The 16863-nt window shown below is 58.1% G+C and overlaps 2 protein-coding genes across 2 annotated transcripts; one reads left to right on the top strand and one right to left on the bottom strand.

The window, feature by feature from the left end:
- Positions 1-478: 478 nt before the first annotated feature.
- LOC133349590 (uncharacterized) lies at positions 479-4464 on the top strand. Its single transcript, XM_061563157.1, has 5 exons — positions 479-745; positions 1988-2218; positions 2717-3044; positions 3683-3772; positions 4227-4464. The coding sequence occupies exons 1-5, from the start codon at positions 550-552 to the stop codon at positions 4459-4461; spliced, it is 1080 nt and encodes a 359-aa protein (XP_061419141.1). The 5' UTR covers positions 479-549; the 3' UTR covers positions 4462-4464.
- Positions 4465-6795: 2331 nt separating this feature from the next.
- LOC133349358 (uncharacterized) lies at positions 6796-14623 on the bottom strand. Its single transcript, XM_061562716.1, has 6 exons — positions 12669-14623; positions 11066-11172; positions 10354-10451; positions 9459-9656; positions 8652-8764; positions 6796-8342 (listed from the first exon to the last, which is right to left on the bottom strand). The coding sequence occupies exons 1-6, from the start codon at positions 12953-12955 to the stop codon at positions 8012-8014; spliced, it is 1134 nt and encodes a 377-aa protein (XP_061418700.1). The 5' UTR covers positions 12956-14623; the 3' UTR covers positions 6796-8011.
- Between the last annotated feature and the right edge of the window lie 2240 nt (positions 14624-16863).

Genomic DNA, 16863 nt, shown 5'->3' with positions numbered 1-16863 from the left:
GGGGGGGCAGGGACAGGGGGCAGGGGCAGGGTGGCGGGGGGCAGGGCAGGGACAGGGTGGCGGGGGGGGCAGGGACAGGGGGGGCAGGGACAGGGTGGCGGGGGGGGCAGGGAGAAAGGGGAGGAGGGTGGCGAGTAGGATGGAGGGACGTGGGGGGTGATGAGTAGGACGGAGGATTTACCGGAGTCGATTGACCAATCCCGCTACCCCTGACTCGCGTCTTCCCCCGCGTCCTGGACGCCTGCTTGGGGGTAGCAGGGAGGGGGTGGGTGGGGGGGTGCAGCATCTGCGCTCAGGAGCTCTCACCCGCCACTCGAGGACGCGGTAGAAGAGATCCGTGAACACAGCCCGGCGTAGACAGCCGCGTGTCCACAGTGCGAGGCCTCTTCAGCTGCTGCGCTATCACGCGCGTGATCGCGGGGCGACTCCGCTCGGTGCTGCACTCGCCACCTGCTCGATCTGTGCTCGCTGCCCACTCCCCCCGTCTCTCGCTGCCCACTGCCCCGTCTCTCGCTGCGCCTCCCCCCTCGTCACCGACCCACAGGACCGATGCTCGCCACGCCGCGACCTCTGCTTCTCCCCTCTCTGCTCGCGATGCTGGGTTCGCAGGGGGTCGACGCGGCCGGAAGTGGGACCCAGGGTCCCCTCGGTTCTCTCGGACCCTTGGGCCCCCCCCCGGCGCCCCCGGGGCGTGAGAGGGGACCCCTTCCCACGGACCCCGCGCCGCCCGCGCTCTTCACGATAGGTACGTGGCACAGACGCCAAGGGGGGCCTGTCCAGGCTGGGCGAGCAGGTCGGTGAGTTGGTGAGGACGTACTGTAGATTGGTGAGTGGGTGGATGGGCGGGTAGGTTGGCGAGTAAGTAGGTTGGTGAGTGAGTGAGTGGGTTGGTGAGTGAGTGAGTGGTTTGGTAAGTGGGTTGGTGAGTGAGGTAGTTTGGTGAGTTAGTGAGTGTGTTTTGAGTGAGTGGGTTGGTGATTTCGTGAGTGAGTTGGTGAGTGAGTAGGTTGGTGAGTAAGTAGGTTGGTGAGTGAGTTGGTGATTGTGGTGGGGACTATGTGTATTTATCCATAATAGAGTTTTTTTTTTGGGTTAGATCGCGTCAATATATAAATGTGTCGTTAAACCCGCCACCACCCGACACAGCCAATTAGTAAGGTTTGTCACATAAACAGAACGTGGCCAATTTGTCACTAGTACAGCACTAACCGGTGTGTTGGAGAGCCAAGCCACAACATTTACAATCCAAGTACGACGTTTCGCCAGTAATTACAACCAACTTCATCAGGCGATAGCCAGATTTTTGGAGAAGTCCATCAGTTCCGTTCCTTATTTTGAGGCGTGATGCGTGGCGTCGCGAGCTTATGAATGGAGTTCAAGGCCGACAGTGGAATAGCGCGGCTGGCGGAACACCACATCCAGTATGGCTCTCGCGATGGATTTGCGGCTACTTCTACCGCTCCGAGTCACCTCCCCACCTACCGCAGTCTCCGCCAGCGACGCGGTGAGATCTCGAGTGTGGCACCAAGCCCTGGCGCAGAGTTAGCGGGGGCCTTCTCGCCATGGTCATCTGGAGGGCAGCGGACACTGTGTGCCACCACTTCCACCTCCCCCCCCCAGCTAAGCGGATTGGGGGGGGCAAGGAGAGCTCAGGTCACAGCGGGGGGCGATTGTGCCACTTAAGCTGTGGCCGACATTGATAGCGGCCGAGGAGGAGGATGGTGGTGGTGGTGGTGATGTTGCTGGTGGTGATGGTAAACACGATGATGATGATGATGACGATGATGACGTCTACTTCGCCGCCTTGACTCTTAAACCACACCAACAACAAACAGGGATGCATAGGGAGGCGGGAGGGGGGTCCAGGATCCCCTTATCGATCACATCTCTACAACCACACGGGCCCCCTCACCCCTTGACTCTGTCCCATGTCGTTCCGGACCCCCCTACCCCTACTGCCCCCCTCGGTCTGGGCGCTCCACCCCAGGCGAGGGGGTCTCGTGCCCCGAGGTGGCGCCCCCCTTGGGGGGCTGGCTCTCCCTGGAGTCGCGGAACGAGTCGCTGGTGGGGGTCGGCGCTGCGGGGGGGGCGCTGGCCCCGGGAGCGGTGCTGCTGTTCGCGTGCCGCGCGGGGTACCGCCTCGCGGGGGGGGCGCGCATCACGTGCTCCCTGCGGGACGGGACCCCCACGTGGAGCGACCCCCCGCCCGTCTGCCAGGGTAACCCAGGAGCCCCCCCCCTTCCCTCCGTGTCAGAGTAGCTGCGCTAACATCCTAGCGAAGACACTGCAACACGTGCCTGGGTGACTACTCCTACGCCTCCCAGGGCACCTGCCCCATACCCCCCACAACACGTGTCTAGCACGTGCCAACACGTGTCTCGGACACCCAGAACTACCGCACTATACTCAGGTGCCTACCCCCCCCCCAAGTTTGTGTCAGCGTAGCTCCCCTACGCAAGCAGATGCAGGGTTCTCACAGAGTGGACACCCCCCCCCCCGGTGTAAATACCCCCCAGGTGTAAATCCCCCCCAAGTCTAAATCACCCCCCCCCCCCGATATGGACACCTCCCGGTGAGTGTCGGATACCTTCCAAACACGTGGCAGATTCCGTGCGCGTGCCACACACACTCGGTATTTGTATATAACCACCACGTCACCCAGGGCAATCACGCTGCGCCTGCCTTCACCCCCTGGCCCTGCCCCCCCCCCCCCTAGAGGACGAGATGGGGTACCGCGTGGCGGTGCTGGCCTCCGTGGTGAGCGGCGCCCTCATCCTCGTCCTCTCCACCGCCTTCGTATCCTGCTGCCTGCGCAGCCGTCGCCTGCAACGTCAGCAGCAGCGGCAGCTGCAGCAGCAGCGGCGGCACGGGGGGGGTCACGGAGAAGGGCACGAGGGGGGTCACGGAGAGGGGCACGAGGGGGGTCACGGAGGGGGTCATGGAGGGGATCACGGAGGGGGGCACCCGGTGGAGCACCCGGAGGAGCGGGAGTGGTCCGGGCACCACGGCGTTCGCAGAGGTCGAGCCGGAATCGATCCCCGGAGGTAGAAGCTCCTGCGGTCTTAAACTATCAACTATTTTATTTTTATTTTACCAAGTAAGGCCCACTCAGCTATGTAGCTCTTTTTTCAGAAGAGACCTTGACCACAGATGACAGCTCAACGAAGTTGGCTTATCGCGTGTAAATTCATAACAACCAAATGCTCTAAACGCGTGGTGATGTTGATTCTAAACGTGGAGAAAAAATCCGGAGGACCCGGAGACAAATCCACGCGACCACGAGGAGAACATGCAAACTACAAATATACAGCTGCCAGGGTTGTCATTGAATCAACGACCTCCTGTCTACCAGGCGAGGTAGTTAACATCTCCCAGGCGGCTGGGCGTGGTTCTGCCCAGCGGCCACCCACGTGCAGGTCTCACTCGATAGGCGCTCGCTCACAGCCCGTGCAGGCTACGCGGGGGATCTGCGCCTCCTTCGTTGTTCATGCAGCGAATACACCGAGTTGGAACGCGTGGGCGTCCACCCACCGCTCACCCCGCAACCCCCCCTCTCATCCCCCCCATTACCGCCCCTCTCACCCCCCCCCATCACCCCGCCCTCTCACCCCCCCCATCACCCCCCCCCTCTCTCCCCCCCATCACCCCCCCCCCTCTCACCCCCCCATCACCCCGTCCCCAGTATGGAGTTCGTGGAGGAGCGAGAGGTGGGAGGGCGCACGGGAAGGGAGCGCGCGCGGGGGCGCGGGTACGACAACGTCGGCTTCCACGGGTGAGCGGGGGGGGGGGCACGGAGTGGGGAGGGGGGTGCGTCACTAGGGGACACGGGGCACGTGGGAGACACGGGAGACACGTGGGAGACACGGGAGACACGTGGGAGACACGGGGGACACGGGGAGACACGGGAGCCCGAGGGGACACGGGAGACCGGCACCTTTGTTGTCATTCCCCGCACCTCCGATTAGCACGATTGGCTCCGTGCGGTGCGAAAGAGTTCAACACACCTGGAGCCCTGGGGCAGACAGCGGGGCACGAGGGGACACGCGAGGCAGCAGCGGATCTCTTGGCGATGATGCACCTCGATCGATCTCGCAACTGATGATGCTGCTGCTGATTATGATGTACGATGCTGCTGCTGCTGCTACTTAAGGCGTCGTGCATGATGATCATGATGCCTGATCCGGATGATCCTTCTGACGCCGCTGCTGATGCACCGCTGCCCACAGGCCGGACGACGCGCTGCCCACCCTCTGCTCGGCCGGCTACCAGATCTTCCCCTTCGCCCCGGGGCAGCCTGCCCCCGCGGGGCTGCCCCCGGGCTGCATCCCCATCGCCGTGCTCGCGTTGCCGCTGCCCGACCTGCCCCGGCACGCTGCCCCGCCTCCCCCGGGGCCCCCCGGGCGCGCGTCTTACCCCCAGCAGGCGGGGAAGTCGCGTGCCTCGCGGAAGTGCGCCCGGTAGAAGTGAGGCTCCCAAGGGGGTGGCGGTGGCGGTGGTGGTGGTGGCGGTGGTGGCGGTGGTAGTGGTGGTGGTGGTGGCGGTGGTAGTGGTGGTGGTGGCAAGCTACTAGGGGGCGGGGTGGGGGGGACTCTCGCAATTGGGGAGTTGACGGTGCCCGGGTGTAATCAACGATGGTTAAACATGTGAGATGGACTCGCTCCCGTCGTAGCAATGTGGAATTTCCACCACCGCTGTTGTGGATGTCAATGCACGCGTGAGCAAAGAGATGTTGAGGGACGTGGAGTTTCGGATGATATTGAGACGTGATCACGGAGGGTGGGGGTCTGTGTGAAATTGTCACGTGGTCGTGGGGGGGTGTTGGTGGTGGGTGACGGCAGGGGGAGGTCCATACCCCCCCCTCAGCCGATGAACAGCAGTGCCGCCTCCCCAACAGTGCCCCCTCCCCAATTCACAGTCGGTTGAAGAGGCATCAATGTCAAGAGGTCACGGCAGTAAATGCCACCACCACCACCGCACCTCGCTATGGCTTCCTTGCTTCTGCCAGATTTGGCAGCTGCTTCACAGTCGACACCTCGTCACCTCCACGGTGTCATCCCACAGTCTCATCCCACGTCGCGCGGTGAGACTGAGCAGAGAGAGCCACGCGATTCACGTTGTACCGACGCCCACACACGCGGAGCGTACACGTGGAGCGTACGGGTGTGGGTGGATCGTTGGTTGGTGGAGCGTGGCTATGGGTGGAGTGTGAGTTGGGAGTGGAGTGTGGCTATGGGCGGCCCCCACCCCCGCACTTTAAGTGGTGCTCCCCCTCAACACTTGATTTTCACCTGGAAGCAACACCGGGATGATAGTGGGAGAGGGGAGCGGGGAAGGCCTCTCAGCCTCCAGCTTCACCTGGACACACCTGTGCTGTGCAGGTGGCCTCACTTCTCTGCACCGCGTGGGGTCTCCACTCTGGGTCTAAGTGCCTTCTGCGAGTGTGAGTGTGTCTTTGTGTGTGGGGAGCGGTGGCGCACGTGGTTTAGCGCACTGCACCACTAACCCGACATTGTCCCCGCCCTCAGCTGGGTAGACTCGGCCTCAAACGAGAACCCAGTGCGGCGTTTAAACATTAGCACTGGGGAGACAAAGGTGGCCGGGCGTGGCGCTGAAAACGCTACCTGCTCGTGCGCCGTTTTGGCCTTAATAGGTGATCGCCAACAGCACTTTCCCCAACAGTCTTTGCCGACTCTATGGGATGTATTTGTCTTTTTTTCTACGATACTCACGATATGGATGCTTTCGTGGTGCGGCGGTCAGCAGAATGCACAATTCAAAGGCCGCCAGGTCGATCTCCCGATGCGGCAGTGTGAATGGGTTCGTCACAGTTCGGCAGGTCACGTGTGGCGGGAGGGGATGAAGTGTCGGTACTCCCACCTCTTCTGAGACGCACTGACCAGCGTGGAAGAGTAGGCCAACTACCCTCTAGAGGGGGTTCTTTCTATTTGCATATTACCAAGTAAGGCCGACTGAGCTAAGTAGCTATTTTCAGAAGCGACCTGGCCACAAATGACAGCTCAACGAAGTGTAAATTTACAGCAGCCAACTACTCTAAACACGTGATTCTAAATGTGGAGGGGAAACCCTGAGGACCCGGAGAAAAATCCACTCGACACGCAAACTCCAAATACACAGCAGCAGACGTCACGACCTCCTGTCGACCAGGCGAGATCGTCAACATCTCCTAGCCACTCTGGCGCCCTTCGACAGCTTCCTCCAGTGGAGGCTCTTCCGCCAGCAGTGGGGCAAGCACAGCAATTGCAGCGATGCGCCTTTACCTCGTCACGCGTGGTGTGTGTCGCCAGGGCGATATGGGTAGCGAAATAAAACAAAGTGTGTGGGTTTGATCCCCGGGTGTTTGTGGATGAACCTCGCCTCTCAGCAGTCCAGCGGGTGGACACGAGGTGGTGAGTAATCAAGGGACCAGGTCCCGTTTGAGTGACCCGGGGCACGGCGATGCGAGTTGGGGGCGATGGTTGCTGCTGTGTTTAATCCACATTTAGTCATTTGCGGTGTCATTTTGGAGTTTCGAATGTGGCCCTCGAGGGCCGACTCTTGCGAACGCCTCGCGTCGTCCGCCTCCTGGTGGACGACGCGAGGCGTTGCATCTAAAGTCAAACGAGTGACCGGGTGGTGGAGGGCCCAGCTAAGCATGGGGCTTCATGCGTCCCTCGCGCCGAGCGAGCGTTATGCCTGTGCTATGAAGGGCCACTGTCCGAAACGTCGTCGATCATCATGTATATATTTTCTTTTTTTTCTTTTAACACCACGATGTTCCGGACGAGTCAAGCCGAGTCGATGTTTATTCGTGAATCTGTGGCGCCTTCCCGGCACAGAATCTGGCCATCCAAGGCACCGTTACCATCGAACAAACTAAACACAAGAACATATAATTTTAGAAGTAAGCACACAATCCGTTTGGAAGGAAAATAAAGCAAATCCCAAGGCGAGTGTGAGCGAGTTTAATTACCCATGGCGGTGCAGGAGAGACGCGCGACCTGGCACACGGGCGGCACGGGAGGGGGGCCTTGTTCATATTTACTGAGCCATGTGGCCAGGCTCTGGCTGGCGTGATATTTACTGCTACGTTTGATTCCTTCTCGTACAATATTGATTTTCCACAACGTATATCTTCACGTGATTTAATAAACCCTCGAGAAACTGGAACCCGCGCAGGGCGGTGGCTCCGCTGCTGCTGCTGCTGCACGCGGCTGCTGCACGCGGCTGCTGCACGCGGCTGCCTTGTAGTCCAGCACTTGTGGAAGCAGCAGCGGGAGTTGATGGATCACACTCAGATGGGCTGTGCAACTCCCTTCCCGTGGGCGTCCAGGATGTGCCCATGCCCTGGCTTGTCAGGACAAGGCGGTGGATTCATGTCCGGCTGTCTCCATCTGTGATTGAGCATCACCCCCCTGGGCCTTCTCTAGGCACTCGGCTCTCTTCCCGTGTGGTATCACCGCGCATTCACTGAGTTGGCCAAACATCCAAGTGTAGGATCACAGAGCTTGGGTGATTGTTCGTAGCACCGATTCCGGCTGCCTTTCCCGCGCGTCTGCAGTTTCCCGCGCCTCTGACTCTAAGGAAACCCGTGCGTGGCGTAAACAAGTCTGTAACTTTAACTTTCAGGTAATATAGGTAAGTCCGTGCTTAACGCGCGGTGTTCACACAATGCGTTCTTGCTACAATGCGGTTATTCAATTAGGAAACGCTTTCCCACAACGCCGAACGTGCACCATTATAACGCGGTTCATGAGTAGTCGACAACGAACTACTTTCTTAGGCTGCGCGACTGAGCGCTACGATACAACACGCGGAATGAAACAGTAACGCGCGGCGTACCCTCAGGTATTTGTCACGCCATCTCACTGCGTGTGTGCGTAGTTGTTCGTCCTATCTCGCCGAACGTTATCGCTACATTATTTATGGGGGGAAAAAATGTTTACCCGCTTGACGCGACACTTTTTAGGAACGCATCTACCGCGTTAAGCGAGGACTTGCCGTGTAACGTCACTCAGGAGAAGCGGCGAGCGGCTGCCTCGTCCACGAGCCACACGCGCGCCGCGCCGTTCCGGAACGCGCCGCGCCCCAGCGCCCGCACCACGCGGCCGCGCGCCTCGAGCGCGGGCAGGGACAGCGGCTCACACAGGCCCCCTCCTTCCCGGGGGTCTCGGCAGGGGTCCCCAGAGGGGGCCTGCGCGGGGATCGACGAGGGTTTCGGCGGCGAGCCCTCGGTGTGAGTGCCGACTTTCTTCCGGGGGTCCCGTACCCCCCAACTTGCGGCCGCCTTGCTGCCGGCGCGGCCCCCGATCACCGGGGTGTTGTTTGTTGTCTCCGAGAGGAATCTGAAGAAGGGGGCCCATTAGTGGCGCCGGGTTTGCGTGGGGCGCGCGGGGGCATTGGGGCAGAATCCCACCGAGAATATATTTTAAATACGTTTTTAAACGTATCATACACGACTGTACTGCTACATTATTTAATTAGAAAAACAAGTTTTGCCGGCTGTCGCACGGGCGAGCATCCCACGACCTTGAGCCGGGTTCGTGTGTGCCGACGTCATCACGGCTCCCCCGCATCCCCCATCCACGTAAATGCGTGACGAGTGCGAATAACAACAACACTTTACAGGTAGGCGGTTGTTAATCTCAGCTCACCTGTAGCGAACCCTGGTGCACTTCCCTTCCCCGTGGGTCCCCGCTGGGCCCCCGCCTCCCACCGTTGTGGGGGGATTGGGGCCACGGTCACCGGCGGGCGTTTGACAGATGGCCTCGGGAGAGAGAGAGAGCAGAGGGCAGGCGGAGAGTCACGGGCGGGCAGGGTCACTGCTCCGGAGAGCAAACCGCTCTCCGAGCTCCTCCCGCGTGAAGCCAACGTGAACTCTTTCGTCTCGTCCACACTGTATCCAACCACGACCACGGCAGGTCACAACGGCGCACTTGCCGACACGCTCACCCACCTATCCACCCACTCACTCACCTACACACCCATTCACCCGCTCACTCACCCGCTCAATCACCCACCACTCGCTCACCCATTCCCTCACACACTCACTCACCTACTCACCCACCACTCTCTCTCACCCATTCAGCACACTCACTCACCTACTCACCCACTCACTCACACACACACTCACCCACTCACTCACACACACACTCACCCACTCACCACTCTTTCCCTTCGACTGCTCCACTCTGGGATTCCTTCTCCCGTCGTCCCCCGCTCCAAGCCCTCACAATAAACAACCTTGCTCGATTCAAGACCATGGTGCTGTTTGTTGCTGGCCGATTAATGCGTTGGGATTGTGACCATGTGCACAGTTTAAACACCTAAATAGCTCTAACCTCTCATAACACGCATGTAGCAGGAGTCTCTTCAAAGCAGCTTTGAGACTCGGTGTCGCTTCCAGGATTACTAACTGGCGTTATTACTGCACCATAAATAGACAGACTGGGTCTAAGCACCTGCTGCCTCTGCTGCTCGCCGATCGCCGGGAGCAGGAACCAGGCGGGACCGAACCCCCCGCGGCAGGGGTCCCGGTGGGGGTCTCGGCCCAGGACCCCCGCCCCCCAGTTGGCGCCCTGCAGGCGGAGAAGACGCGAGCGACGCAGCGCCTCCTGGTGGCGGAGCTTGGCGATCAGCACCGCGGACAGCTCCGCCGACTCCACCATCCCACGGGGACACGGGGCACACGGAGACACGGGAGAAGTGTCAATGGGAGATACCGTGGAGACGAACCTCCGATAAGCACGGTTGGCTACGTACGGTGCGAAAGAAGTTTAACATACAGTGCATGCAGGAGACGCGGAAGGTACACTTGGAGAGACGGGAGAGACGAGGGGACAAAGGCGGCGCAGGGAGACACAGACACTGGAAACACGAGGTACCACGGGACCAGTGTGAGTGGGGATATGATGGGGGTGAGGGGGGGGGGCAGGAGAGAGGGAGACACTGGAGACACGGGGGGACAGGTGAGACGCGAGGAGACACGGGGCCAGACAGGAGACATGGGGTGGACAAGGGAGACAAGGACCATCTGGCTGACGTTAGAATCAAGTTATTTTAGGGAATAATGTCGATCCTAACTCCAGGCCATACCTCTCATCATGGCCTTTCATCGTGAAGCGACCCCCGGCATAGTAACGTGGAAGCTACACCACTCAATCAGGGCCTCCAATCCAGGGGGAGCACTGTTCGGCACCCGTTTGGGCAGAAACAAAACGTTGACTTCGCTTCACTCAAAAACAAAACTGAGCTCAATAAACCTCTCCCTGTGACTTACTGAACGAAGCACGTGCCTGCCCGTGACATTGACCCCGAGCCTGACCTTGACCCCCACCACGAGGGACTCCTTCTCACCAGGTGCACAGGGGCTGCGTGGAGCTGGAGTTGCTCGAAGCGGAGTCGGGAGCGGTCGCACATCGCCTGCCACGCGCGCTCAGCTCGCGCGCCGCGCTCTGCAGACAACGACAACACGGATGCCACGTGTCGATGCCACACGTGACACGTGGTGCTACTAGGGAGTCACGTGGGGGCACTAGAGAGTCACGTGGTGCTACTCGGAGTCACGTGGGGGTACGGCTGAGCAGGGTGTAACTTCTCATTGAGTATTTCTCTCGACGCTGGTAACGAGACTGAAGTAGGTGGCACGTGAGTGGTCGCCACACCACCAGAGGGGGAGGTTTACTAGATGTGGTGTGCCGAGGTGGGGAATTCGTTTTTGTTCTGGCTCTGACCCGGCTAAGATGAAGCCCTGGGATTGACAGAGAGGTCACTCCCTCTAAAACTATAAACTATAACTTGTTACATTTTTTGTTTATTTTACGGGGCAAGGCCCACTGTAGCTCTTTTCAGAAGCGACCTGGCCACAAATGAGAGCTCAACGCAACGCGTGTTTCTAAATGTGGAGGGAAAAAACCGCAAGAGCCGGAAAGAAATCCACACAACCACGGGGAGAACAGGAAAACTCCAAATATACGGCAGACATCAGGGTCGGGATCGAGCCCACGACCTCCTGTACAGCGGGAGAGGTCGTTAACATCTCCGAGCCACCGCGGCGCCCCCCACGCACCTGGCACCTTGCGGGTCCCCTCGGCCGGGGCCCCTTTGGGAGGTCGCTGCTCGCTCGACTTCAATCGTGGGAACAGGAAAGTGTCCGCCTCGGCCTGGCCCAGCAGCCTGGGGGGGGGGCGGGGGGTGGGGAGCAGCGGGGGAGGGGGGTGAGAAGCGGGGGGGGGTGAGCAGCGGGGGGGGGGGTTGTGAGGTTCGTGGGGGGGGGGGGGGGTGGTGAGGAGCGGGGGGGGGGGTGGTGAGGAGCCGGGGGGGGGGGGTGGTGAGCAGCGTGGGGGGTGAGCCGCGAGGGGGGGGGGCAGCATCATTTGAGATCTCATTTCTCGCTCGATATTTTCCGGAACGCTGCGAGGTTGGCTTTCGTTAGGGATTAGCGGCGTAAGGCACTACCACTAGAGTTCCAGGTACACGTATTCGCAATTATCCTATATTATTATTGCAATGTACCCTCATTGCTCTCGTCCTATGCACTCGACGTGTCCACGTTCCGATGTGTTGCCGCTGAGATGAATCAGTGAGTGCGGGGACCACAGCGAGACGTCATCGCCGTCCTCCCTCTCCCAGCATCGGCTGACGGCGAGGCGTGCCCGCAAGGGGAGCGCACAGGTCGCCTTCCCGACTCGCCGCACCTCCATCAACGCGCACTGTCCCGGCGCGCGGGGAAGTCAAACAATCCCCCCACCCCATGACCGAGAGGCCCGCATCCAGCAGTGGATTGACAAAGAAGGGCTGTGGATGATTACTCCTGGTATCTTTCATATCTGCTGCTAGGCATGGCGGTCGACCATCCGACGAATCCCCAGGCGCAACGCTGCTTAGCTTGCGAGATCTGACGGGCTCATGGACGTTTCGGGTGTTGTTCCTAATAGCCGCTTGGTGTATCGTTGAGTTCCACATTAGAGACCACGCTTAGAGGTAATGGTTATAGGTCAAGGTTAAGGTCACGGTTAGAGGTCACGCATTCCTCCGCACAGCTCCGGGAGTCAGGGAGCCGTTCTCAGGCAGAGGAAACAATCGCGGCCGCTGAGTCAACAGCGACTCGGGATAGAAATCCGCGGTCGTTCCCCGGGATCAGAGGTCGCGTAGACCCGTCCCCTCCCTCCATAGAGGAGGACGGATGGAGACAAATCTCGTCCCACTCTCGAGCCCAATCCACCAGGGTAGGGATCGCCTGTCGATTCCGCTTAGTCACCTGTACGAGTCGTTCATAGCAAGCGCTGGTAGGAGTTGCTTGCACCCTGTTTGGAGCCTGCATCAGCATGTTCACCTGCGCACAGGTGAGTTAAGGAATCTCAGTCTCACCTGTATCCAGGCGAGTTCAGAACCCCACTTTCACCTGTACGCAGGTGATACCAGAACCCCAAGTCTCACCTGTACGGAGGTGAGTTCACCCCCAAATCTCACCTCTACGCAGGTAAATCGAGACCCCTCAGCCTCACCTGTGCCCAGGTGAGTTCAGAACCCCACTTTCACCTGTATGCAGGTGATACCAGAACCCCAACTCTCACTTGTATACAGGTGATATCAGAACCCCCAGTCTCACCTGTACGCAGGTGAGTTCAGGAGCTCCGCGGACGTTACCTGCGCGCGGCTCCTGTGCTCACCTGTACAGCTGCTGCACGTACAGGGGGGGGTCCTCCGCGCCCCCCGCCGCGTCACCCCCATAGTCCACCCCTGGGGCGACCCCCAATTCTCGCGGCTCTCCCCGTGGGCTGCTGTTGTTGTTGTTGCTGCTGCTGTTGTTGTTGCTGCTGCTGCTGTTGTTGCTGTTGTTGCTGTTGTTGCTGCTACTGCTGCTGCTGTTGTTGTTGCTGCTGCTGCTGTTGTTGCTGTTGTTGCTGCTACTTTTGTTGTTGCCGTAGCTGCCCCGCCGTGTGCCGCTGTTTTCCATGTCGGCCGCGGGTGGAAGTCGCGGCGACTTTGAATGAACGAGGAGGTGGACGAGGCGGAGGAGGTGGACGAGGTGGACAAGGCGGTATCCGACCTTTTTGTTTTATTTGAAATTGAGGAGCTGTGAGTCACTCGGTGAGACCCGGAGGTCAGCGGCGGAGAGTGGTGGGACTCTCTCTACACGCTCGACGACACAGGTGCGCGAGTGTGTCACGGAGCAGTGTGGCAGTGAGTGTGTCAGTAAGTGTGTCAGTGTGTTAGTGAGTGTGTCAGTGAGTGTGTCAGTGTGTCAGTGAGTGTGTCAGTGAGTGTGTCAGTGAGTGTGTCAGTGTGTCAGTGTCAGTGAGTGTGTCAGTGAGTGTGTCAGTGAGTGTGTCAGTGAGTCAGTGCAAGTCAGTGAGTGTGTCAGTGAGTGTGTCAGTGTGTCAGTGTGTGTGTCAGTGAGTGTGTCAGTGAGTGTGTAAGTGCAAGTCAGTGAGTGTGTCAGTGAGTGTGTCAGTGCAAGTCAGTGAGTGTGTCAGTGAGTGTGTCAGTGCAAGTCAGTGAGTGTGTCAGTGAGTGTGTCAGTGAGTGTGTCAGTGATTGTGTCAGTGTGTCAGTGAATGTGTCAGTGCAAGTCAGTGAGTGGGCAGTCAGCCAGAGTGTGTTGCTGTGTTTGAGTGTGTCAGTGAGTGTGTCAGTGAGTGTGTCAGTGCAAGTCAGTGAGTGTGTCAGTGAGTGTGCTCGCTAACAGCACGTGCCCAACAGTCTGGTTAAGGCTGTGTTGGGGATCTTTGTGTGTGTGCGTGTCTACTTACTTCTGCCTGTATATGTGTGTATGTCTGCCTCGGTTTTGCTATGTCTGTGTATCGATGTGGATGGTGTGTATTGATGTCTCTGTCTGTCTACGTTTGCCAGTCAGCTCCGTCAACCCATGGCACCTGGGTCTGTGACGAGCGTGAGTGCCTCCAAGTGCACCTAGCCTGGCACAAGCGCTGTGGTGACGTTAAATCAGTCAGTGGCGAATGGCTGATGCTGTTGTTGGTCTCTATATGTCTCTCTGTGTACAGGTCTATGTGCGTGTCTTTGTCTCTCTGTGCATCTATGAGTGTATATGTCTCTCTATGTGTCTATGACTACCTGCTTGTCTGTCTCTGAATGTCTCTATGTGTCTCTGTGGCTCAGTGCCTCTACGGGTGTCTATGTGTCTCTGTGCGTCTCTACGTGTCTCTGTGTGTCTATGTGTGTCTCTATGAGTCTCTGTGTGTCTCTATGAGTATCGGTGTGTCTCTGTGAGTCTCTGTGTGTCTCTATGAGTTTCTGTGTGTCTCTATGAGTCTCTGTGTCTCTATCTGTCTCTATGAGTCTCTGTGTGTCTCTGTGTGTCTCTATGTGTGTCTATGAGTCTCTGTGTGTCTATGTGTGTCTCTCTGAGTCTCTGTGTCTCTATGTGTGGCGATGTGTCTCTGTGTGTCTTTGTGTGTCTATGTGTGTCTCTCTGAGTCTCTGTGTCTCTATGTGTGGCTATGTGTCTCTGTGTGTCTCTGAGTCTCTGTGTGTCTCTGTGTGTCTCTATGAGTCTCTCTGTGTCTCTGTATGTCTCTGTGTGTCTCTGTGCGTGCCTCTCCCTGCCAATGTGTTGACGCGATGACGCAAGGGGACAAACAGAAACCCAACGTCAACATCAGGCGCAGCCGAGGGGGCGGCCCGGTCTCTATAGCAACGGGGAGAGGGGAGAGAGAGGGGGCAGAGGGGGAGGTGAGGGGGGAGAGAGAGGGGGCAGAGGGAGAAGTGAGGAGGGAGAGAGATGGGGGCAGAGGGAGAGGTGAGGGGGGAGAGAGAGGGGGCAGAGGGAGAGGTGAGGGGGGAGAGAGAGGGGGCAGAGGGAGAGGGGAGAGAGTGGACGCAGGAGAGAGGTAGGGAGAGGGCAGAGAAGGGAGCGGGGGAGAGAGGGGATCGAGAGGAGAGAAGATGGGGGAGTGAGAGGAGGGGAGAGAGAGAGAGGACGGGGGACAGAAGGATGATGAGAGGAGTAGGGAGAAGAGAGGGGAGAGGGAGGGGGAAGCTTGCGATCACAAGTGTAAGAGTAGACGCTTTTCTATTCGTAGCATCGTCTCATCATCCATGGTCAATCCACCGCTGGATAAAGGCCTCCCCAATCCGACCGCCATGCCTCACTATCTTGTGACCTAACAATTGTATGCGATTGCTTCACGTGACCCCTGCAGCCACGAGTGGCCGCTGCCCGCGCCACAATGTAAACAATACAATGACTTGATTTTTATAAATCCAACCGCAACCCTCCATTGCTACAATTCATCGACTTGCCAGGGAGACGGCTGGATCCATTACTCCTCTGTAACGCATGTTGGCAGAGCTCTGCTTTAAGCGTTGATTACAGAGGGCCATGGGGCATTCATAAGCCAGGGCCATGGGGCATCGATAAGAGATGGCTATGGAGCATTCATAAGCCAGGGCTATGTAGCATCGATAAGAGAGGGCTATGGAGCATTCATAAGCCAGGGCCAGTGTCCCTGGTTTCCCAAGTTGTCATGGAAGGAAGATGTGAAGCTTGAATTGCCATGCACTTTCTAAAAACACAAATCCAGGGATCTGGAACTCGGGTGCTGTGTAACCCAGCGCTGCAAGGGTATAACATTAAAAGCCTCCCAGAAGCCTCCAGTGTCATACAAATGAGGCGGACGTGTGTATTCAAGATGTGGGGACTGGTTTTGTGTTGAGTGGTCTTGAATTCTTAAATGAATTGGGGCAGGCATTGCAACACGCCAAGTTGTGCTGGCCCGGATTTAATTAACGCTTTGGCAGTGCAGAATTTATTTAGACGAGTGTTATTTTGCTGCGCTTTGGCTCTTTTTTTAAATCCTTTATATTAAGTTAACTTGCTTGCTTGCGCGCTTACGACCGTGCAAATCTTTCGGTCGTTTTTTTTTACCCACTTCCCGTGATCCAATCGAGCTGACATTTTGCACATTGACTCGTTGTGCGTGACAATTTATTTTCGTGAATTTTTTTTCCAAAATATCCCACTTTTTAGGATTTTTTTTTAAATATTTTATTTAAAATACCAATGTGATAAAATGAAACTCTTACTCAATAAAAACAGAAATGAATAATAAAATAAACCCGATGCCACGCAAAAAAAAAAAAAAAAAAAAGAGAGTGAGGAAAGGAGAGCGAAGAAAGGGAGTGTGCAGTGCAAGGGTGGGGAACTTTTATTTTATTTTATTTACCCGAGGGCTGAATTGGACTTTGAAAACCCTTTGAGGGGCTCACGACACATCCGCTAACGCACCCAGTGTAGGCGCAGCGCTGCTGCCAAGTCCATTGTATTCCAACCCTCCAGTACCCGATTAGTGCGGCTCAGACGCCCGCGATCGTTTTTTTTTCGCCATCGTTCGCCGTACTGCCCCCCGCCCCCCGCCCCCCCCGTGCCGCTCGCGACGGAGCCACGCGGCCGCCGACAACAGCGGCGCTGCCCCGGCGGGGTCATCGCTCATCCGGAGCGAGCGAGCGATGTCCAGGCTGGAAGCCTGCTTAGCCTGAGAGATCTGACGGTGGTGCGGCATCCCCGGGTGACTTGGACGCACATGCGCGGGGATGACGAGGCCTCGGAAAATCACCCCGCGGGGGGGGAGGGGGGTGGGGGGGGGGTGTCGCTGGGGAAGTCAATTCTGGCGCTGCTTCAAGGTGATGAACATAAATAGCCATCGCCGGGGACACGTGGGGAGGGTTGTGAAGATGTAAGCGCAGCCCTGCAAGTGCCAGTGGAAGGGATTACACTTACAGGGAGCTCTGGAGAGACCGAGAGCACTCCTCTCTCGAGAGGGGAGTGTGTTTCGGCCTACTCTTACACGCTGGCCACACGTTGTGGAAGACATGGGAGTGCCCGCATTTTAGCCCATCCACCGC

The sequence above is a fragment of the Lethenteron reissneri genome, chromosome 30, assembly GCF_015708825.2.
Source record: "Lethenteron reissneri isolate LAM-NWPU_2019-01 chromosome 30, ASM1570882v1, whole genome shotgun sequence".
Classification (NCBI taxonomy): domain Eukaryota; kingdom Metazoa; phylum Chordata; class Hyperoartia; order Petromyzontiformes; family Petromyzontidae; genus Lethenteron; species Lethenteron reissneri.
The sequence above is the reverse complement of the archived record's forward strand: the minus strand, read 5'-3'. Positions and strand labels throughout refer to the sequence as shown.